The sequence below is a fragment of the Urocampus carinirostris genome, chromosome 14 (assembly GCF_059441175.1).
Source record: "Urocampus carinirostris isolate Australia breed hairy pipefish chromosome 14, RoL_Ucar_1.0, whole genome shotgun sequence".
Taxonomy (NCBI): domain Eukaryota; kingdom Metazoa; phylum Chordata; class Actinopteri; order Syngnathiformes; family Syngnathidae; genus Urocampus; species Urocampus carinirostris.
In genome coordinates, this window is record NC_142362.1 from 221,563 (window position 1) to 244,859 (window position 23,297).

Consider the following 23,297-nt stretch of genomic DNA (forward strand, 5'->3'; position numbering starts at 1 on the left):
CCACCACCCCCTACTGGTCACACCTAAGAGGACGGCTCTATATAGAAAGCCGTCTCTTCCGGCTCCCAAACGGCTCCTCAGACGATATTATCAATAATGGTAAAACCAAATTATCAAGTAATAAGTCATTTCATATGTGTTGCGGGGTATCCCTGAAATACACATGAAATTTGAATTGAAATATTCTGAGATCTAACAAAGGTGTAAAATACAAAATAATTTTTGCGTTTTACACACATCAGATTTAAAATTTGAACCACAACATAAAATCTCTGAAAATGCAGAAGAACAAGATCATAATCAAAAAGACCTCCTCTTCAGTGCTATAGATTTGAAGCTTTGAATAAAAAAACATGTTTCATGTCAAACCTTAATATTTAGGAAATGCGCGTACTCCGTTTTGGGTGGAAAGGGAATGCTCGATTATATTCATTGGATATATTTTTCAAAATAAAACCATATACGGTAAATCTAATTTATCAATGATCAAATGAAGTCAAACAAAAGAAAATGTTGCGATGCAGTAACCATGAAATCATTGGATACATCTTCCAAAAAGTCGAACGTACAAGAATGAACCTTTTACACGCTTCATCTCAGAAATGAAATGTTTCAAATGATTCATTCTAATTGTGAAAAAACCCTCCATTTTTTTATATAGGGAGTCATAAAGCAACCAAAATACACAGCAAGTGTAAAAATGTATTAAAACTTTATTTACATATTTACAAAAAATGTTGCGCCTGCAAATAAATACTGTGTGTGTCGCTTTACAAACATCCTAAAACGATTGCTCGGCGGGATTCATCACTCGGCCCATGAACAAAATGGAACCTGTGGAAAAAGACACAAACCAAAAACGACATTACCCACAGTCCTATAACTCGAGGGGAGGCAACCCGAAACGTTGAAAGAGATGTAATGAACCCAAAAAAACATGTTTGGAGTTGCAAGAAATGAAAAGCTCTATATCATCCTTACAAGGAAGACAACAGATCGTGTGTACTGTATGTATGTTTTTCCTTTCTCCGTTTTTCTCTTTTTCCTTACAAGTCCTCTTTTTTTTCTCTGTTTCGCTCTTTCTCATGTTTTTTCCTCTTTCTCTGTGTCCTTACCACTTCCTGTCCTAAGTCTGTCTTTCTTCTCCCCTTTTCTTTGTGTCCCTCTTTTCCTTTCCTTGTCATTTTCTCCTTTTCTCTCACTCTTTTGTCTCTCCATTTCTTTGGCTCTCTCTATGGTTCCCTTATTTCTCTTTTTTTTTTTCCCTTCTCTCATTAATCTTCTAGTTTGGCCCCCGTGAGAGTTAAGTTTTCTACTACGTGACCCTTGAGGTAAAATGAGTTTGACACCCCTCGGAAAACGCAAAGAATGTTTGTCCTCTTACGGAAGCCATCTCATTTTCCATTATTAAACTTTTTTTTATGGCGCGCCAAATATCTGAATGCGGCTCCAGAGTCGCTTGTTGCCGACCCCCGCTCTAAGTCCACGTGGTTTGTTTTTTTTACGGGCTTATTGTGTCGACGGAGATGCTAAGCTAACCGCGCTAAGGAAGGACGTACCGGTTTGAAGATGTCTGAGCAGGAAGAGGAAAGGTCGATCCGCCTTGAAGACGGGAGAGCGGGAACGCTTCAGGAGCACCATTGCTGAAACGTATGCTTTTTAATACAAACCCTGGTCGGGCCAAATCAGGCCCGCCGGCCGCATGTTTTACGCTCGTGCGGCGAGGGCGCCTCCTACCTGTCGCGGCAGACGCTTTACTTCCTTCCTCCGTGACTTCCATGGTGACGTCGTGGAAGGCGGCCGACACGTAGAGGGAGTCCTCCGCTGCGCGCGTCAGGAGACAAAAGAAACAAAGAACGATGACGAGTGGATCGTTAAAAAATATAAATAATTAAAAGGCGGCGAGAGACAAGTTCAACCCGATCCTGAAACTAATGATTACTCACCTGAAATGCGTCCAAAGTCGGCTTGGGAGCGACTGAAGGCGTCCGCCATCCCCATGGCGGGAAGCGTCCACTTTAAGTTCAACCTGTTGTGAGTCTTGAACCTAAAAAACGATCAAATGTCCGATTCACTCGCAAGAATCCAGTAGACGCTCCAAATAAGGAGAGCGGACACCCATGGAGTTTAAACGGCAAGTAAGGAAATTGCCCCTGAGGACGAGTGTTACCTCGGAAGGAAGACGTCCATTTTGGTCTTCCGTAGGCCGGCCTCCCAGGAGGCCACGTGGCCAAAACTCAGTTGAGTCTCCAGGGAGGGCAGAGGAGACTTGCGGTCCGAAGGGAGGACCACTTGGAGGCTCAGGGTCCGCCCAGAGTAGGGAAGCTCGAGGACAGAGTACCTTTGGCCGGACGGCGTCAGGAACCGACCTGAGGCGCGGTTACGACGTAGTCGTGAGCGAAGATGTTTTAGCTCAAAATATAACTTCCAAACGTTAGCTAAGCTAAAGGCTAATAACTAGCGTTGCACATATTTTAGAAAGGGAGCACCTCGAGGACAAAGTCAGGAGTAAAGGCAAGCTACCGGATGCTAACGAGCTAGCGCTGACAAAACATGATCCTCACCGAAGCGGACGTCTGCGGCCTGGTGCATCATGGGTACTTTGAGCGCGGTGCCGTCCGCCAGCAGGAAGTGAAGGTTGCGTGTGTTGACGGCGTGAAACTGCTTTTGCCAAGCGCCCCTGAACGCCACCGTGCTCAACAGCGTCATCTGCTGGCCCGATGGCCAGGAGGAGGACGGCGGTATCGACGACGGCATCGACCTTGGTATCGACGCCGGGGCCTCTGCTCGTTGGACGTCTCCCGATCCGGAAAGTTCTCCGCTGCTACTTCCTGCTTGTAGCCACGCCTCCTCTGGACACAGGGGGCCAATGAGCATGCGCAGTACAAAACTGTGTCGCTGTGACAACTAGCGTATGCTCGTCCATAGCTGCTGAGATTCTACTTTGCTACCGCAGATTCCACTTTTGAGTGATGCTAACCGTTTGCTTGAGGGCTAGCTGTTTCTAGGTGCTACTTGCTTGCGCTACTTTTGTTTGAGTAGTTCTGGAGGGAGTTTCTTTGTGGTCTGCTAATGCTGTTGTTAGCTTTACAGTGCTTTGTAATGCTAGCAATTAGCCTATGGGCTAGTTGTTCATAAGGGTCTTATTGTCCCGTCGCCCTCTCGGCGATCCGGCGATGTCGTCTATAGTTTTCCGACGTTACTTTGCTACGGTTCGTCCACGGATTCCGCTTGCTAACCGTTAGCTTGAGTGCTAGTGGTTCATAGGTGCTACTTGCTAGCGCTACCTTTGTTCGAGTCGCTCTGTTCCCGTCGGTCAGCCGTCACGCGGACGTCCGCCCAACTGCGAACGTTTTCGACAAACGCGGCCGCCAGCGCGGTGCGGCTCTGGACCAATAGGACGCAGGTATGCCGTAGCCACGTCTCCCTTGCCGCCGTCGGACGGCTGCTGTTGTTGATCTCCGCCTGCCACTGCGCCATCGCTTGTCTGATGGTTGCGTCTGCGGGGAAAAAACAGTTGTTTTGTTTGATTTTTCTCAAACAAAAACTGGCCAAACCGGGGCTCGCCGTTATATTGTGAAACCGATTTTATTTCCCTCTTTGCATTTTTCCTGTTTGATTTATGAGACGTTCTTCCTTTATCGTACGCGGCGTTCTTCGGCCTGATCCGAAAATGTGCTCGATTTGCTATTTTCAATCATGAAATAATTATATGTGAAAAATACCAGTGGAGAAACATTTCTTTGCAAAACACGCCGCTGTAAAAAATATCCAGTATTCTAGTTTGCAGTCACGTATAGAATATCAGAACACAAACATTAAAACATGAATATCAGAACAAAAATAGATATTTCATATAAATAGAATCAAAATGAGCAGCACGGCGGCGCAGTTCTGAGGTCATGAGATCGAACCTCCTGTTTGGAGTTTGCATGTTCCCCCTGTGCTTGCGTGGGTTTCCTCTGGACACTCCATCCCTATGTTCCAAAAACATGCATGTCAGGTGAATTGGCCGGTTCGAATTGTCCCTAGGTGGGAATGAGCGAGTGAGTTGTCTGTCTCTGTGTGCCCTTTGATCGGCTCGCAAGCAGTTGAGTGTGTCCCCTGCCCACTGCCTGAAGATAGCTGGGATGGGCTCCAGCACTGCCGCGACCCTACTAAGGATAAGCGCTGGCAGATGATGGATGCATGGATGAATAATCAAAATGATTGATTATTCCTCCATTGCCTAAAAATGTACCAAGTTTGTGGACTTTTTTTAGGGTTCTGCTGTATTTTAACGAGTGACATTCATTCAATCCAAATATTTAAATGTAAACAAAAAAAGTTTTCTCCTTTTAAGAATAATTTTGATTAATTACAAAAAAACTTAAAATGAGCAAAATAGCTCGCAATCTTTCAAATTCATTCTTTTTGTATACCACAGTTGAGGGGTCACCAATGTGGTCTCTTAAAGCACTTGAGGAGACCACAATTCTGAAAATGGCTCATCAGTGTTGGGTCATTGCTATTTTCTAGGGGGAGTCATTTCTATCGGGCGCGAGCTATCATTGACATGAAGTGAGCAGTTGCCATGGATGAGTGCCCTCGTTTTCTTTTCTTTGGCATTTTAAATGAATTTGGCTCCGACATTTATTCGGGACTCCTCAGCCGGTGCGCCACTCTAACAGGCGGGGGTACACGACCCCTCGAACGAAGGTTCCTGGGCGTGTTCCGCGCGATTGTCGAGGGGAAAGAGGGGTCCATCGAGGGAGGCGCAAGTGCGTTTATCTTTGGGGAACGATTTTCTTTTTAACCTTCCAGACTAAAGTTTAATTGCACCTCTTCTGCACTAGGGGGCAGCGGTGTTTCCGTTTAGTCTTCATGCAGTAGAAGCATTGAATCGGAAGTGGTGTCACCAAATGGAGCAAACCCTCTCTCGAGCGTGCCCAAGAAAAACAATTCTTTAACAGATGCAGAGACGGGCTTATAGACTAAAGTTTCCTCCCGTAGCACGTCACTGCGACTTGGCAGGGAGGGAGGCGACGAACGGTGCTCTCGCTATGTTCAAAATGTTGGCCGCGGACAGCTTGAAACCAAATCGATAAGGCTACCCCTTCGAGACATTCTGACCCCATCGGGCTGATTAGATGCTTAAGTTTTTCTTGAGCGAAAATGTGCCCAGAGGTGCGTATTTACGGAGGAGACAAGCTGCCATTATTGAGCTATATTTGTTTTGTCTCAAGCAATATAAATATAAAAAAAAGGCTGGAGAGGATTTCTTCTTTTGAGGGGGGAACTCCTTGAAAAGCACTGCTCTACCACAAGCGTCACAAGCGTCATCAAAGTCATTTCGGCCAGTGGCCTTCTACGAGGCGGATGTTTTCCTGATTGAACCGACTGATTTCTGTTGAGGACAACCTGAAAATCAGTCGTTTTTTTTCAGAATCGGCATCCTCAAAAGAAGTTGAACGGCCGCTCGAGCTCCCATCGCAGAGTGACAAAAAGCTCCCTCGTGGCGGTGTCGCACGGGCGCCGGCCGACGCCAGGCGTTGTTAAGCCCCGGACCCGGCGGCTTCCCGGCAGGCGCGCGCCTAATAAGCTTATGTCGGCGGTGCGTGGAGGCGCGTATCACGGCTCCCGAGCCGCTTCGGCCGCTCTCGGACGCCTGGCACCGAAAGCGTCCAGTTAGGGCCGGCCCGTAAAACGGGGATAGCGTTTCTGCCGACGGAAATCGTTTGAACCCTCCGTAAAGGCGGGATCGTCCGACTGTAACGGCGCCGCTCGAACACGGACGCGAACGCAAGTTCAAAGGGCGGTCATTTTGCAGGAACGGCAAGGGCGCCGAAGGGAAATAACGAGGTCGGAAGATACCGACGTACAGACTGTTTAGGCTTCTCGGAATCAGCTCAAAAATGGCAAAGATGGCTGTGGTCACCGGGTGCCTAAACTGCCGACGGATTCCAAGAATGGCGCTCGCTCGAATTCAATTCAAGCAGGCGAAGCGATGCCATGTCTAGTCTTGAGGACAACAAACGCTCATGACGGCGTCCGTTTGCTTTTCTCTTGTCCATAACACTTTAGATTGATAGATATTTGATTCATCCCCGTAGGGAAATTTACACTTCCGGCAGTATCCCTGTGTTGAAAAATAAAATGATAAAAGAAATAGAATACAGAAATACCCAATATAACGTGTTGATATAGAGTATTTAAATAATGCTCCATAAAATACACACCGTCATAAAAATAGGGTCATATGCATATGTGGTTTAATGTGGGCTTTTACTCCCCCGGGTGGAGTTAAAGAGCCTCATGGCATGAGGAAGAAACGATCAATGAAAATGTGTGTATTGATCTCATTTTGGGCGATCGCGGGTCGACCTCAAGTAAGTGCCATATATATTTGTGAATGGCCGTGCGGTCGTTTGTCATCGCGGGATCGCGGTGACGCTCGCCGTTGGCTTTTTGTCAAGGAAGGGCAAAAAAGGGACCGGATCAAATACGGCGATCGGATACGGTCGGGGTCCGGCCTACCGTCGAGGTCGTAGCCCAGCGCGGCCACCAATTGGCTTCTGGTCTTTCCCCCGGCACCCAGCTGCAGGAGGCCCAAGGCGGCGGCCACGCCCATCGGCGCCACCGCCAGGTTGCCGTCGGAAGGCTTCAAACCGGCGACGGCGGCGCGGTACAAGGCCACGGCGAAGCGGCCTCGCTCCTGCCTCATGTCGCCCGGCGGGCCGCCCGGCAGACCGGCGACGCCGCCGAGCCGGGACGCCAGCCAGAGTAGGGCCAAGACGGCCGATCCCGGAAGGCCCAACATGCTTTCGAGTTCTGCAGAAATACAGTCGACACTCAAAATGGATCTTGGACTTTTGAGTGTTTCAGCACTGTAATTATTCCTTTTTTTGCCTGAAATGTTAACAACCTGAAACAAAGAAAAGGAGTTTCTTGATTTTTGAGGTTGTTCCAAAAACATCCGTGTTAAGTGAATTATTGCAAAGAAAGAACTCTAGCTAGATGGATGATATACAGACACTCCCCTTCTTACAACCATTCGACCTACAAAATACAGTACATACGAACATTTTTATCAGGAAGTCGAAAATATCCGGACATTGCCCAAAGTTAGATTTTTTATGGTGTGCACCTTTTTCTAATACACGACAGTACTGTCGTGCTTCTTTCCACCGCTACCAGTGTTGGGATGAAAGGTCACTAAGGATCCACCACAAAGTCTGTGGGTAAACATACTTTACTGTATCTCTAGCACGCACGTTTTTATTGTTTAATAATTTGCGCGTCCATTCCATACGGTTGGTGTAAAATGTAAAGAAGAACCGAGCCGTTTCTTTTGACACGAAAGTGGAATAAGAAAGCTTGATGCGGTTGAGAAAATGGTCGTATCGCTTTTTTTTGGGCCACTTTTTATTGCACAGGAGGAAGTTGCGCAACTCTTGAAGCCCATGTTTCAAAAGTAAGTTAAACTTAACTAGTCTTTATACAGCATATTATTTTATGAAATGATGATTTTCTTTTGTACAAAACAATACAGGTTACTCATATAAACCTTAAACATACAAATTTACGAACATATTCAATTTACGAACGATCGTCCAGAATCTTGTTCGTAGGTCGAGCTGCGTCTATACAGTAGATTATATATATTATTCGATTTACTGGTGCAGACGAGATCCCTCATCTAGAACATTTTGCTGGCACAAAGCACCGGGAGACTTGCACTCGCTCAAAAGGATAATTGTATTTATGTTGTTATAATCAAATCATACACAGTCTAGATCATACTTATTTACAATGATTACAATTCATATTGTTATCATGAAATAATATCAACTATTGATGTCATTTCATAATGAACGTATCATACAATTCTGATGACAACGCTCATTTCTCATGGCCCGGTCTTTGTTCAACGAGTGTTCAATGTCTTCCTTCTTTAGAATAAATCCATTTCAGACGGCACAACGTACCGGAGACGCGCGGACCATCCGAACCTTAAAAATGGCTCACCTGATTTGAGTCCTGGAGTCGCCGGGAGCGTCGGGACGCTTGCTGCCGCCGGTCTTTCCTCCACCGAGTCATAAGACCCCTTTAAAGGGGAGGGGGTCCCTCGGCCCGGACTCCGGCAGCGGCGACGTCCGTACCACCGACTCGGGTCCGGAGCGAGCGAAGGGGGGCGGGGAAAGACGCCACGGTCGTCAAAGACCTTGACCTTTTGCTTCGGAACCGGCGTCCCCGACGTCCCCGCGTCTTTCAGCGTTGGCGCAAAGGCCCTCCGTGACGAGTGGGGGTGGGAAAAGCACGGCCCGCGGGCCACGTGCGGCCTGTTTCATCACGCCAGCCATAGTAAATAGATTACTACGGGGAAAAAAGCTTTTCGGGTGCCAACGTAGTCCCTATCGTCCCTTTGCCTGTCTGCAACAAAACGAAATAGCAAAAGATAGAAACACCACTACAGCAATACATGATCTGCACCGCTTATCCTCAGTAGGGTCGCGGGGGTGCCGGAGCCCATCCCAGCGATCTTCGGGCAGCGGGCAGGGGACACCCTCAACTGCTTGCCAGCCAATCGCAGGGCACGCAGAGACAGACAATTCACACCTCGGGGCAATTTGGACCGGCCAATTCACCTGACATGCATGTTTTTGGAATATGGGAAGAAACCCACGCAAGCACAGGGAGAACATGCAAACTCCGCACAGGAAGGTTCAATCTCATGACTTCTTTACTGTGCCGCATACGCGCTCACACTGCGCCGCCGTGCTGCCCCTACAGTAATACTATTAATACAAAATACTTTTACAGAAATATTACAATCGAGTCCTATTAAAAATCACTCAAGAAATTCTACAAAGATACTCGTACGGAAATACTTTAAACATACTTTGACAGAAGTACTACAGTCATACAAAACTCCTGCCACTTAAATATTACAACAGAAACACCACAAAGACATGACATGGAAATTGTACACAAATACGACTGCAGAAATACCACGATGCGGTGCTCGGAATAAAAATGGACCGAACCATTTCAAGGCAGTGGGGGACTTCCGACGTTGCGTTGTTCAAATTTTTATTTGATGTGTTTAAAATGTTTTATTTAGCGTACTTGATCCTTCTCGAGCCTCTTCTGTCCTTTGTTAAGCTAAGGAGAGTTTTAAAAAATGCTATCGTTTCTGGGGGTGCTTGGCGTGACTTTGGGGTGCACCCACAAAAACGGACTGGTTAGAACCAGCAACGTAATTCTCGAGTCTGGCAACCGAATCGTTAGCATTCGTCTCCAAAAGCTGACATCCAATTACATTTTGCTGATTTCTGGCAGCACGTCTTAGTTATTCAAGTTGGAATGAATTGGCAAGGTTGCACAACCCACTCATGTCAGTTGTTTATACAACTTCAACATGAAATCTATGGGTTTTTTTTATTTTAAATTGTTTTTTGTGACACGATACTGACATCTTGGGGGATTGATCTAGTCGCGCAATACAAAACTTGATTTAATCCCACTTTGATGACAAAGATTGAATCATTTGCAAATGATTTGAATGGAACACTAGAACGATCAAAGAGAGCCCCAAAAACTGTTTTATAGAAGACTGACCCGCATGAAGGGAATCCACGAGAAAAAGGCATGCAAATGAGTGGATGCTAACAGTTAATGCTAACAGCTACATGCTACCGGGTAGATGCTAATGGCTAGATGCTAAAAATCCCAATGACCCAGTAACGGTAAGACATTATCAGAGCAGTTCAGCTGTCTCTAGGGTCCCCCGCTAATCGTTAGCCAGTACTTGAATAGTGTACTTTTTGACTTTTACTCAAGTCATTATCTGGAAGACTTCTACTTATTCAAAAGTAAGAGTAGGTTTACTTGAGTCGCATGTTTGGCTATTTTAACCGCCTTTGAGGATTCGCTTAAAAGTCGTGGCCGAGTGGAGCCGCTCCGAAGCTGCACCCTCACACGAGTATTGTTCATTCGTGGAAAGTCGATGGAAAATCGTTAGCCTGTTGCCGATTTGTGACTGCTTCTCGCTGGCACGACTTGTTAGCAGCGACACGTCTGCACGTAGCCTTTAGCCCCACTCGTTAGCATCTATGTGTTAGCGTGTAGCTGTTAGCGCGTAGCCTTTAGCCCCACTCGTTAGGATCTACACGCGTGTTACCCTTTACGCCCCCAATAAGCAGGTAGGCGCATTTAACGGCTGACTCCATGTGTGTGTGTGTGTGTGTAAATGGGTGAAGTAGATTGTAAAGCGCTTCGGCGACTTAAAAAGCTTTACATCAATTCAGCTCATTCTTTTTCAAAATGGTCTTTTATAAACCCTTCTACTTGAGTCATATTATTGTGAAGTAACAGTACTTTTGGGTGAGTGGTAGAAGCGCCATTTCTGGTGGTGTGTCTTGAGCGAGTACAGCCCGGTAGCCTCTCCAGGCCCAAATAGGAGTCCTATTTCTGGCTACTCTGCTCATGTGGCCCACTAACTAGAAAGATTTGCTGTCCCTCCCCACGGAATTTCCTATTAAAAGGTCAAAGATATATACACAATGAAAAGAATTAAGTGCCCATGCCTTTGTCGGCGACTCATTTGACAAAGTCTCGTCACCTACGTCATCATCCCGCGACATTCCACGCTTTCTCTATGTCATGCCTTATTTTTATTATTTGTTTTTATTATTTTATTATTATTAGTATTATGCCTTATTAGTTTTCATTTTCTTGATACCAGGATGATTGGGTAAACTTCATCCCAAATAGGAAGTGTAATTCACTAAAATACCACAAGAGGGAAGCACACTACCCCGTTCAGCTGCTCCCCACGTCTAAAGGTAAGAAAAGCCATTTGAAGGCAATTTTGTGCTCCTTTCTTGTCCTTCGCCAATTAGAACGCTTACATATTGAAAGCCTCGGTGTGTCATAGTTGACCGCTAGATGGCCCTGTTGTCTAAATACAATAAGTAGCAAGACGGCAGTCAAACATTGGTTGGTATGGTTACGCTTTCTTCACCTATGATTTCTTTTTATCCAAATGAAAATTGGTATGATCATTTTATGCCTAGTATTCAAATTCATGTTATTCTATTGAATGAAAGTCTTTCGTACCCCTAGGTGACACTCAATATAACACACTGTCCCTTTAAGTACGAAATATCATATAAAGCTTTGTAGTATTACAACGGTTTGTGTTTTTGTAGTATTTCTGTAATATTTCCATAGAACAATTGTAGTTTTTTTTCCTCTCGTAATAGCCCAAGTAGTATTTTTGTGTTATTTCTGTCATAATATTTCTCTACACGAGGCTGTACTTGCCCAAGACACACCACAGGAAATGCTGCCCCTAACACCTGTCTGCTTAAGGGATACAAGCAACCCTTTTAGCCTGGTATTCAAATCAATGTGTGTGTTTTTTTTCCAAATGAAAGATTTTTGTACCACTAGGAGGCACTCAATATTACACACTGTTCCTTTAAGGTGTCCAAAGACATTCCTGGTATTTTTAGAATCTATGTCTCTAAAATGTCCTTTAAAATGCTCGCCTGCTACAATATCACGAAGACGGAGATGTGCTATCGGCCGAATTACCTCCCACAATGCCTTTCTGTTTCTTCATTCTGTGAGGTCTCCTGCGCTCCGTCAAGACTTTACGAGTCGACGCTAAACTCTTTTTGTACTGTGTTGATTCACTTCCAATGACGCTAAAGAGAGGAGCAAGAAGATGAAGCATGAAGCTTGCGATGATCAAGAAATATGAAGCGGGTCGATGAATCCTGGCCGTGGAAGTTTTTAAACTCAGTTTCATTTTCTCCCGCCTTTGCATCCACCCGCTACTCCACAGAACTAACTCCACCCACATCACATCAATGGTAAATCCAATATTTCGTCATATGCATATTCATTTACACTGTTATTCAATCCTATGACATACATTACGTATATGTCGTGCTTTATTGACTGTGTATCGATTTCTTATTTGAAGGTTTTGATCTCGGGTACTGGGCATTGGCCGATTCCCATAGGTTTCATTCCCCCCGCTCCATGGCAATTTCACCTACCTCAAAATGCATCAATGTCGTATCCTGGGGGGTCTTCTGTACTTTGCTTTTCCCATTCAATTGAAATATACCACTCCCAAAGTGACTTAAAAGTGTCAAGGCCCCTTTTTGTCCTAAATCACAATTTCAAAATGGGGTGCGGGCAAAGTTCTTTGGTCAAAATGTCACCAATTACAGCAAACAATGAGGATATCATGGTATTTACCTCTGGCGCAGACTGCACTGAGCATAAGAGCAAAGGGAAGTGCTTTGTGCAGAGATTCGCCTTCCTCTACTGCTCATCCAAATTTCTTTGAGTGGTTTGCTGGCATTTGGGGGTGTTTAGAGTTTGTTCTATGGGTTTTCCTCATAAAATATCTGAACAGTGAACATACACAGTCCAATTGAAAAAATGATAAAATGGGGTATGTTGGTGTGACACCCTGATTGGAGTAGAGACTGTGCCCTATATATACCGGACAGAACCATTCAGGGCATTGGCACATACCATTATTCAAGCCAACAGACCTTATTTGCATGAACCAAACTCTAAATCAGAGCTGACCAGCACAAGGGAACTAAACGGCTGCTTGTGGCCCTGCGACCGCCACGGGGCCCTCCAAGAGCCATTAACTTGTACATAGTTCAATAAATATACCGTAGAGTGGAACCTGGGTTTTCGAACGCCTCTCGGCTCGAACATATCGGTTCTCGACCAAAAATTTTAAGAAATTCTTTGCTTCGCTTTTCGTTCAAAAAATCGGAGTTTAAACGCCGGTACGCTAGGGTGCGATGCTGAGCGGCGTACGGGTGTAGATCGTGTAGATTGCCCCACCCCTCGTGACCAACTGTTATGACGTGCGCGCGCACTTCTTTTCGCTTTCGCTTTTAATATCGGTGAACGGAGTGTTTTAGCCCCTAATGATGCCTCGAAAGAAGGTCGGTGCAAGCAGCAAAGTTGCTACAGGTGAAAAAAGAAGAGTAGTGCATACAACTATTGCATTTAAGAAAGAAATAAAGGCAAAATATGAAGAAGGTGTGCGAGTTTCCCTTCTTTCGAGGGACTAGAGCATGGCTTCTGCAGACCACCACAAAGGTAAGAAATCCTATTCCTAATTCTTTTCTTTATCCTTTAACCGCTCACCACTTGTTGTGGAGACCCGGGTGCTAAATGACGTGTAAAAGACCAGATTATTTATTTGTACACGTTCATGTTAGCGTCATCTTTCGTACGGAAGATTCCGCTAACGCGAACGTACGATTAGCCTGGGTTAGCTTCATCTTTGCGTTCATGGTAAACATTCAGGGTGTTGGAACGGATTGAAAATGATTGACATTACTTTTAATGGGAAAAAACGATTTTCGGTGATCGAACAAATCGGTTTTCGAACAGGGTTCTGGAACGGATTATGATCGAGAACTGAGGTTACACTGTAGTTCTTTTCACGCGTGAGTGAGGATTATTGATATATTTGATCAAAAATACACGACGGACGACGCAATGTCGCAAAAAAGTCATCATTCATTTAACAATAACGAAATAAATCAGACGTCGTATCTCGTTCTGGGTATCTCTGTACATTGACATCATTTTTAAAGTTTTTGTTTGCTATAGGATGATCCAGGGGTAATACACACTGTTTCTTGAACATTCATGTTAAGCTGGGGGCTGCAAACCCCTGGCCTGGAATCAATGACTTTCAGCATCCTACTTTGTTCTATAGCGCGTTTGAATATTTTGACTAAGTCAAGGCCAGCTTGCTCTCGCAGTTGACATGAGAAAGGATGGGTTGAACCTGCCCGGTTGCCCTCTGAGCTCTTAGGATTTGATGGATTTTCCGCGAAAGGCAAATTTACGAATTTGAAAGAATTCGTCTGCAAATATAAAAACGTGTCCGTGGCCTTAATCACACGACGCGTCTTCTGTTTGAAGTCTATTCGGAGTAGAACACGGAATGAGTGCACGTAATAGGGGGCCCCCCGAACCAAATTTTGCCTAGGGCCCCTTCATGGGCGTAACCGGCATTTAAAAACTCCCTTTTCCTTGATAAAGGACAGGAGGGGCCTCAAATAGGAGGACAAACGCAAGATTCAAAAGAAAAAAAATCAAACAAAATGCAGTGCCTTGAAATGGTTCGGTCCATTTTTTTCCTAGCACTGCATCTTAGTATTACTGTCTTCTCGAGTATTTCTTTCAGAATCGAGACCAAATAATATGTTAGTTCCTTGATGTTTCGTTGTTGCAGACACACAAAAGGACAACGGCGGAGTTATTACTACTACTGTATTTACGATGATATATATTTTCAATAGGCCGGATCACATGTAGATTCATGGGAAGTAGTTTGCCCACCTCTGATCCGGGTGCTAAAAGGGTCCCCGGGCCCCGTTATGGCTCGTGAAATAGAGCCATATGTCCTCGACCCCCCGCCCTACATCAAATGTAGAATTCCTCGACTTCCTTCACGCACGTATTGAGAAATTGTTTATGGCGGTGCCCGAGGCCATCGTTCCCGTCCTTCCATTTTGCCTTTTTGTCCCCCGCCCCCCGACACGAGGGGCTTTTGCCGTCGTAGGCCGAGACCACGCTGAAGTCCACGCCGCCGCTCCGCACGGGGGTCCCGGTGTCCACGTCCGTCTCCTGGGCGCCCGCCAGGGGGTCCGCGTCCGGACCCGCGGGAGGCACCGAGGAGGCCCGTCTCCGCGGGGAGACGGGGCGCCGGTCCCGCCGGCCGGGTCTCGCCGGGGGCTCCGGGGACCCCCGGGACCTCGGGGACAACCTCGGGGCGGGGAGAGAGGAGAGGGAACGGGAAGTGCGCCACCACTCGGGATGGTTGTCCTCTCGGTCGCATAGCGGGAGGGAACGCACGGAGGCTTGGTGTCGGAGGCTCCTGTGGCCGGAAGCGGCCCGCTGGCCACCATTGTAGAACCCTCTCCGGTGAGCGCCTTGCATCTTAAGACATAGAATAGAAATCAGGACGGTACGAGCCTTTTCCAGCGTCACACACTCCTATACATTTCCAAAACAGAAACTTAGCTCGAAAGTTAGCTAGAAAGGTAAACGGGGAGCTAAAAAGCTAGTTAAATTAGTAAAATGCTATCTAAATAGCCAGACAGAAAGCTAGCTAGATAGCTAAAAAGGAGGCCAAAATTTAACATGAAAACTCAGAACAATGGTCGAATGTTAACTTGATAGCATGAAAAAAATATAAAAAGCCAACTAGATGGCATGCTAAATAGGATAGGTTAAAAAAATGAGCTTGATACTTAGTTAGAAAGGTTAACAGGTAAAAAGCTAAAACCAAAGCAAGATAGCTAGCTAGAAAGGAGGCCAAAATATATCTTAAAAAGGAGCCCAAAAGATCAAATGTTAGCTAGATAGCATGCAAATAAAATGTAAAAAGCTTGCTAGATCGCTTGCTAAATAGCTAAAAAGGTAGCCAGATAGCTAGCTAAAGAAAAACTACACATGATTTCCTCATTCGCTATAAAAAACTCACAAATCGGAATTGAGTTTGTTGTATTTCCTGTGAAATACACCCATGAAAAGCACCAATAGATTCTCATACTACCCTCCCATTGAATTGCTTAAAAACTTAAGATTAATATTTGATCAGATTTATTTATTTTGTCCATGAAGCCCATCGAATTTATTCATTTGGATTCCTACTATAACAAATGATCATGTTATTACTATGTTATAAACAGGTGAATGATTAAGAATAGGGTAATATTTAGACTAGGAAATCCCAATGAACGCCAAGGACTGTGTCGCGTAAAATCGGAGCCCTTTTTTTTTAGACGACAGCGCCAGAGTAACCCTACCGTGGAGAGTAGTGCCAGATTGCGCCGCGGATGCGACGAGTCGTCCTTCTGTGTTTTTGTCCTCGGTGGTTTCTGCGGTAACGGATCGCATTGCATTTGCTCGTTGGAACAAATCTTTAGTGAGCTGACATCGACGCCGTCTTTAATTCGTTTCTTTTGTTTCTATTGCATTTTTGGCCTTATTTTCCCCTTCTTTCAAGTCATTTTGTGCATCATGTGACATCACAGTCAGTAATATATGGATGAAAGCAACAAAAACAATCTGAAGAACTTACAGAACGAGAAGGTATCTTCCACTGCTGTTCGATTGGATGTATAAATTGAGGACTTGATTTGTGGGTGAAAAAGTTCAAACATCGAAAGGGCGCCATAAAACCGATGACCAAATTGGGCACGTTCATTGAGACTCATTGAGTATTAAAGGCAACTGCGACGGACACTCCGTGCGGGATCGTCCGATTTAATACCCGTTGGAGAAATTCCTGCGACGTCTAGGGCCGTGTCTAAGACTCGATGACCGGCCTCGTTTTCTGTTATCGGCTTCCTTCTTCCTTACTCTTCGGAGCACCTTGTCCTACGTCCCTCTTCCCCATTAAAACCCTGTGCACGTGCGTTGTGGAAAAGAGCGGCTCGCCGTTATCCTCGGTGCCGCCGATAATGATTTCAACCCCCGGTGCTTCAAATGTAGAAAAAGAGTAGCGGCTCGTGGGCCGGAATCGACCGTGACTAAATGTTATAACGGACAGGGATCCAAAAACCAGATTGGACCAAACGGTCCTCCGTTGGTGCAGTGGGAACGGAATGTTGCGCTATTTCTAACTTGCCCCGTGCTGCTACCTTGAAAGCAAATGTCTCCTATGCGGCGATAATATAAAAGGGGCTTAGGACCACCTGTCTCTCCAGAATGGCTGTCAACAAACATTAGCACGTTGTTAGCCGCCAATCGTGCTAATGGACTGAGCCTTAATCCGCTTCGACTTTCCAAGATAATCTTTGCCACCCGGACGCCTCACTTATCCCCCCTAAATCTGAAATTGATCGTGACACTAAATGAGTGCCTGTATACAGAAAAAAAATGGACTTTCCAGAAAACGGCAGCTCGTTTTACAATTCGACCAAAGAACAGCATACCGTGTTCCCTTGATTTTCACGGTTAATCCGTTCCATAATTAACCGTATTCAGTACATTTCAATAGACTGCAAATATGGAGTACTTGAAGAAAGAGACCAAAAGAGAAAAGTTTGAGAGAAAGACAAACAAAAAAAGGAAAAGTGAACAAAATATGACACAAAATAGAATAGCGAAATAAGCCAACGAGCAAGAGGTGAGAAGAGACAGGCAGTGTGGACTAGATCTTGGAGAAGGTGAGTGGAAAAGATCGGAGAAGATAAATGAAAACAAAAGGAAGGTAACCCCCCGAGAACAGCTGAGGAGCCTTTGGAAAATTGCTCCTCAGGCATTCTGATTTTCCAGGTCAATGAGGTTGGAGTGGTCCATCCTAATTTGCATCTACTTCGAGTACAACAACGGCAAATAAGATCGCGGTAGCACGATTATTAGGAAATAGCATGTCAAACTTTTAGCTTTTCGCGATATTCGGTAACATAAACGTAGCTCTCGGCTTCCATAGGGTTGGTAAGAAGATCAGGGACACGAAAAGCAAAAAGTAACAAATCCGGGTGACCGGAAAAGTCCAGAAAAGAGATCCTCACCTGCAGGAGTATTTGATTCCCGTCGTAGTCTCGCGTCTGCCACCTGAGGTCGCTGATGGGCCGGCAGGCGTTGGGCAAGAGCGGCACCAGGTCCCCCACGTCTGGGACCCTGACCTCCAGCGCCGCCGCGTCGGACGGGACCGGGCGCCTGCCCCGCGCCAACCTCCTGAAGGCCATCTGGACCTCCAGCTGAGGGTTGGCGTAGACCACCAGGAAGCAGAAGTCTTTCTCCTGCCGGTCCGAGCGGCGGCCCAGCAGGAGCTCGTACAAGCCCACCGTGCGGGCGAAGTCCTCGTGGCCGCAGTACAGCGTCAAACGGAGAGTCCCTTTCCCGGAGCGTACCCTTCTCAGGGCCCACAACGGGGTCCCGGCGGACCCCAGGGTGAAAAAATCCTGCGTGGACGCCGGAGCCCGACGCCGAGTCCCGCTCACTTCCTCGGTGTGGTGGTAGCGCCAAGGCGGGAGACGGAGTTCCTGGCCGTGGCTTTCCCGGAGGAACAAAATGAGCGCCAGCGCCGGTTGCGGGGCGCCCCCTCCGTGCCGGCAAAAGCTTTTGGGGGGCCCGGAAGAGGGGGCGCGCTCCGACACCCTGAAAAGTTGTAACTCGGGGTGGATTCTGGCCAAAAGGCGGTCCGCCGCCTGCTGGAGGACGTGTCCCTGGCCCGGGTCGGCGATCAGGTGCACGCTCACTAGGAAAGGGTCTCGCCCGAGGTCCCCCATCTTCGCGTCGCCTTCGCAGAAAAAAAAGAAAATCATCAAATCCTGTCGAAAACAAAAACATGGCGCTTCACAGACTTTCCATCGAATCGTCTTTTTTCTCATTGATATTAACGTATCGTGGTCAGCAGAAAGCCCGCAGCAAATGCTGTCACAAGGCAGATTGTGCGTTTTGGGTGGGCGTGACTGTCTGCGTGCGCGAATGCGTCATGCCAGTGTATGCTGTCAGTCAAACAGCGGGGCAGGCGCAGGACTCAATGTAGGAAAAAAAAAGTGAGGAGTAGAGCTACAACTCGCATTTTAGCAGGCGGTCTCATTGAAAAGAAATTCCTCAACTAAATCCGAGTCTGAGGAAAGTCAAAAGGGCGCAAAGAAAGGGTAAACACCAGCACGTGCTCCGTGGATTGTTATTGGGTCAGGAGAATGTCAATGGGCTGCTATAAACTGACATGAATTCTGACATTCTGATTCAACAATTGCCTACATTTCTCATGTTTACAAAATGAGAAAGGGCTCTATCGGCTAATAATGGAGTTCAATACTGAGAAAGTACTGTATGTAAAAAATAAGCCAAATGTGGACTCATTGACCTAAGTTGGTTGAAATGAGTTGTCAATAGTGTTTTTGAATGTTATCATGTTGTTTATAGCACTGAAGAGTTCATGGTTTCAATGTGTATTTTATTGTTTTGTCTGTAAAAACCTACATTTGTTTTGTATTTTGCAATTTCATTGGGAAGATCTGAATTTTTTCAATTTATATTTCACGTGTTTTTAGGAATCCCCTGCAAAACATATGAAATGACTCATGACTAAATCATTGATTGCATCATGTTTTATGATTGATAATATATCACAAAAAAAGCTGTTTGGGAGCCAAAAAAAGACAGTTTTCTAAACAGAGCTGTCCTCTTGGCCATTGATGCTTCACAAGACAACGGCACAAAGACAAGTCACAAGGGCGGGTGTGTCGGCGTCCTTTACAAACAAAGGAAACGTGGGGGTCTGACTCGATTTCGAGGATTTCAAGCACCCGTACAAACCCCGAAGAGCCAACCTGCTAACACTGTCACACGCGCGTTAACGTGGCAAATTGAGGGGCTTTAAATCTTGAAAATGTGTTTTGTACTTACTGCTAGTGGATGACAAGGGGCTGCTATCGGACCTGCAGAGAACCAAAAGAAAGTAGAAATCTTATTACGGTTATAAAAATGCCAGGAAATCTCATTCTTGCTGAAGGAAATCCATCGTCAAAGTAAATGAAAGAATGCAAGTTTTTATGAAAAACCTGAGTCCGTTTTTCCTTTTGAAGTATGGACTTTTCAAAATGTATTTATTTGCTAATTTTACTACAAATCAATGTCAAATTTTCACTCTAAACTTAGCTCAATTATAGTTGAATCACTTAGCATTTTTGGCCAATATTCTGACGGTGTCCTAAAACATGTACCAAATGACTATTTGGATGCATGGAAATAAACGGATTGTTTTCTCTTTAATCTAGTTAATGAAATATAGAATATGAGTTGGACAGGATAAATGTTAAACTAAAATACAATTGTTTTTTCATGGTAAACAAAAAAGAAATTATATGAAAAATGACATTTTTTTACCCCTATTCTGACGTATTATTTTTCCCCCCAACTGGGAACCTTAGTGGTTTCGTGTGAAAGATTGGTCAAGTCCTGTTTATTTGTTTGGCCCTTAATCACAAGGAGTCTCAAAGGGCAACACAGATTATTGCAAACCACAGACTGTTATGACAGCATCCCCTGATCTAAAACCTACATGAGGGAAAGGAAAACTCAAAATGGTTCATACTGGATGTGTAATCCTTGCACTGATACACATTTCATAGATCCCTGTTTTGATGTAGCATGCACTCGTCCTGGCAATTTTTGACCTATTTTTATCAACTTAAAAAAAGGTTAAAAAAACAGGGAATTACAAAAAGCACTCATCTAGATCTCCTTGTTTGCTTAAAAGAAAAACCAAGGAGGGGTGCTTCAGGGAAGGACATCCCCAGCACAAGCAAATATTCAGCCGGTACTTTGTCTTGAAAAGTACAAGAAAAAAGCCAGTCGTCGACTTCTTATCTTATCTTGAGCTCAAATTAGAAAGCGCCGAGCCCAAAAATGTCCCTTTTCAAAACAGAGAGGAAGCCGCGACCGCCTTTTGTGTCGGCGGCAATTACCGACGGCTCCCGGTTGAGTCACAGGAAAATGAAAAAGGAGAATAGATTTACGAGCCGGGAAGGGTCAGAAGTCAACGTGGGGGCACGGCATTGTCCCCCTTTAAGAGGCCTCTTCGCTCCAAAATGTTTGGTTGGCTCTCCCCAAAGTAAAGGAAGGATGCAAAGCGGCAACGAAAAGACGACATCCGCCCCCGGCAGCGAGAAAACGGCAACACGCCTGAGGCTAGAGAAGGAAACAGTGGGAAAAGAATCCTGGAGTCAAGGGAAGTTCACTTGCATGACCAGTCGTGGAAGGCACCGAAGGGCTAAGCAGGAGCAGCTAACAATAACAAGAGCGGCGGGCCAAAGGCTTCAGCCGAGTGGCTAACATGCATGGCTGGAGACGGAAACCAGGGAAAAATGGGGACTACGAGTAAACCACAGAACTGGCCAACCACCCCGTGCAGGGCTGACCTGTAGAAATGACAAGTGGCTGTTTTTCTTGAACAAATAGTCTATTTTGACACCACTAAGGGAGATATTGTATAATACACACTGGGCCTTTAAAATCCAGGCTATTGAAAACCTGTGTGGGCTTTCATGAGCATTTCCCCCAAAAACTGCAAATGGAAGAAGATGACAGATCGATCCTTTTTTCAGCTTCCGATTCGGAACCTCTGCAAATTTCCAATCCCGTGAACTTTCATGTGTGCGAAAAACCTGATTATTTTCATATTTGACCACAAGATGGCACTGTGTTGTCGAATGCCAAGGAAAAGCTGTGCCACAGAGCACGGCGTAGCAGCAAGATGCTAAACTATCATGGCGGCAACGAGGAGATGGGATTCCGCTACGTAAAACAAATACAAATTTCTCCACCTTGCGATATTTATCAACGTTAACATTGGTATCATGACAGGAGATGTCTTTTTGCCCAGGGCCAAGCTTTTCGCACCACTAGGAGACGCTGTCCCTTTAAGCACTACATTAAATAGAAAGCTTTGGAGTATTACTGCGGTTATATTTGCTGTATTGTTGTCGTATTTCCGCAGTCATTTTTGGAGTAGTTCTGCGGTATTTCTGTAGTTTTTTTTTGTAATTTTTACATAGTACATTTTTTGTATAATTGTAGTTTTTTTCTTGTTCTTGTTCTGCCAGTAGTATTTTTTTCTAGTATTCAGATCAATGTTTATTTTTTATGAATGAATGACAGTTTTTGTACCAGTTGTACACACTGTCTCTTAAAAGATTGTTGGATTTTAGGAAAGAAATCAATTCAAATGACAACTTTTTCAGCCCATAAATAGTCAATTGGTCAATGGACTGCATTGACATAGCGATAAATAAAAAGCTTGGAGATACTCCCAAAATACTGCTACAAGAATACTACAAAAACGTCAACATTCCAACAAAACGAAAGATCAAATGTAGTGCTGAAAAACATGTTTTGCTTTCAATGTGAAAAGAAAAAATATCACAGAAATCCTTCTACAGTAGTACTATCATACAAAATTTTAAAAAATCTCGAGGTACAAAATTGGTTTGAAAACAAAAGGTGCCTTCAAATGAGAAGAGCTATTTCCTCAGATGAAGGATGATTTGATTTAAGGAACGTATATCAAATACAGTCAATTCATTGGATCGTAGATATGTTTTTTTGAATACTGTGTACTTTATGGGCTTAACGAGACGTCTCGGGCTAGTCCCTCCGAAAGATTCTTTTTTTCTGTACTTCCTCCCAGCGATGCCCTTTCATTTGCCCACTTCATCCTATTTTAGGGAATCTTTCATGAGGAGGGACACCGTGCCAACGTCTTAATCCGACGCTAGGCAAACGACGGCCCGCAGACCACAGGCGGCCCACGGTCCAAATACAATACCACAAAAACACGACTAGAAACACTACTACAGTCAAACTATAACCTACGAATTCTACCACAAAAAAAGATGGCATACCGGTGAGTTCCATTCGTTAATATCTGAAGCAAAAAACATTTCTTGTTAAATTAGAATTCACGCGTGACGTCATGTCGGGCAGAGCATCTGCTCCTCATTTCTTCTCCTTTTTCTTTTCAGACTCACCCGCCAGTTTCTGCTCCCGAATCATCTTCCACGCAACTCTTCTCCATCTCAAAAGAGGATCGAGTCCATAGAAAAGGTAGGAAATGACATTTGTTTGCAAAAAAAAGCAAAGAAAAGTTGTGTACATGGAAGAGATTGTGCGCGGCACGGTGGAGTCGGACGGTGGTGCCTTCGGGTACCCTCGGAAATCTAACCCGTGAAATGACAATCGTCGTTGGAGGCGGAGCTTCGGGGGTGCTGAGACGTCAAAACTGCGGCTTCTTCATCTCATATGCAAATACCACTAAAATGCAACTAGAGTAATGCTCCAAAAAATACTACAGATATAGGAAACAAATACAACGATAGAAATACTCTAAAATACTATTGTAGAAATACTAGATAGATAGATAGATAGTTTTTATTCATCCCCGTAGGAAAATTCACACTTCCAGCAGTACCCTAGTGTTGATTATTAACAGGATAACAGGATGGCCTCGGGGTGCTGTGTTTTAGTTTAACAACAGCGGAGTAGATGAGGTCACACGCTAGTCCAAAAGTTGGACATCCCTGCAGCAGATGGAAATCTTGGTGCCCAGGGTGACACCGCCTCGTGTTCACGGAGATAGCGAGTCCGCCTCCTCTCCTCTTCCCGCAGGTTTTCGTGTCTTTGTCTAACAGCGCTGAAGCCGGCTAGCTCCGGAGAGCTCCGGGTAGCTCCTAGAACATTATACTACACGAACACTACAAAACTGTAACTGCAGTAATACTACAGAAATA

The 23,297-nt window shown here is 45.2% G+C and overlaps 2 protein-coding genes across 4 annotated transcripts; both read right to left on the minus strand.

Annotated features, from left to right (window-relative positions):
- Positions 1-695: 695 nt before the first annotated feature.
- On the minus strand, positions 696-8,239 carry serpine3 (serpin peptidase inhibitor, clade E (nexin, plasminogen activator inhibitor type 1), member 3). Of its 2 annotated transcripts, none has more exons than XM_088353405.1 (9): positions 8,008-8,239; positions 6,517-6,810; positions 3,288-3,500; positions 2,565-2,852; positions 2,171-2,369; positions 1,947-2,047; positions 1,738-1,824; positions 1,560-1,643; positions 696-834 (listed from the first exon to the last, which is right to left on the minus strand). In XM_088353405.1, the coding sequence occupies exons 2-9, from the start codon at positions 6,797-6,799 to the stop codon at positions 782-784; spliced, it is 1,308 nt and encodes a 435-aa protein (XP_088209531.1). In that variant the 5' UTR covers positions 6,800-6,810; positions 8,008-8,239; the 3' UTR covers positions 696-781. The 2 variants fall into 2 exon arrangements, with proteins under 2 accessions (XP_088209531.1, XP_088209530.1); XM_088353404.1 differs by having other exon boundaries at positions 6,517-6,904.
- Positions 8,240-14,296: 6,057 nt separating this feature from the next.
- Positions 14,297-22,706, minus strand: fam124a (family with sequence similarity 124 member A). Of its 2 annotated transcripts, XM_088353407.1 has the most exons (5): positions 22,539-22,701; positions 22,413-22,435; positions 19,417-19,448; positions 17,568-18,298; positions 14,297-14,982 (listed from the first exon to the last, which is right to left on the minus strand). In XM_088353407.1, exons 4-5 carry the CDS (start codon positions 18,285-18,287, stop codon positions 14,467-14,469), a joined length of 1,236 nt encoding a protein of 411 aa, XP_088209533.1. In that variant the 5' UTR covers positions 18,288-18,298; positions 19,417-19,448; positions 22,413-22,435; positions 22,539-22,701; the 3' UTR covers positions 14,297-14,466. The 2 variants fall into 2 exon arrangements, with proteins under 2 accessions (XP_088209533.1, XP_088209532.1); XM_088353406.1 differs by lacking the exon at positions 22,413-22,435 and having other exon boundaries at positions 22,539-22,706.
- Positions 22,707-23,297: the final 591 nt, after the last annotated feature.

Bases quoted from the DNA above. Each gene is read 5' to 3' on its own strand.
- serpine3 (XM_088353404.1), bottom strand. From the start codon at position 8,079: ATGACTCGGTGGAGGAAAGACCGGCGGCAGCAAGCGTCCCGACGCTCC. The intron at 6,905-8,007 runs GTGAGCCATTTT...TCTTTGTTTCAG, and splicing joins GACTCCAGGACTCAAATCAG to GTTGTTAACATTTCAGGCAA. The intron at 2,370-2,564 runs GTGAGGATCATG...ACCGCGCCTCAG, and splicing joins GGCCGCAGACGTCCGCTTCG to GTCGGTTCCTGACGCCGTCC.
- fam124a (XM_088353406.1), bottom strand. From the start codon at position 22,585: ATGGAGAAGAGTTGCGTGGAAGATGATTCGGGAGCAGAAACTGGCGG. The intron at 19,449-22,538 runs GTGAGTCTGAAA...GGTTCTCTGCAG, and splicing joins TCGGGAGCAGAAACTGGCGG to GTCCGATAGCAGCCCCTTGT. The intron at 18,299-19,416 runs GTAAGTACAAAA...TTTTCTGCGAAG, and splicing joins CCCCTTGTCATCCACTAGCA to GCGACGCGAAGATGGGGGAC.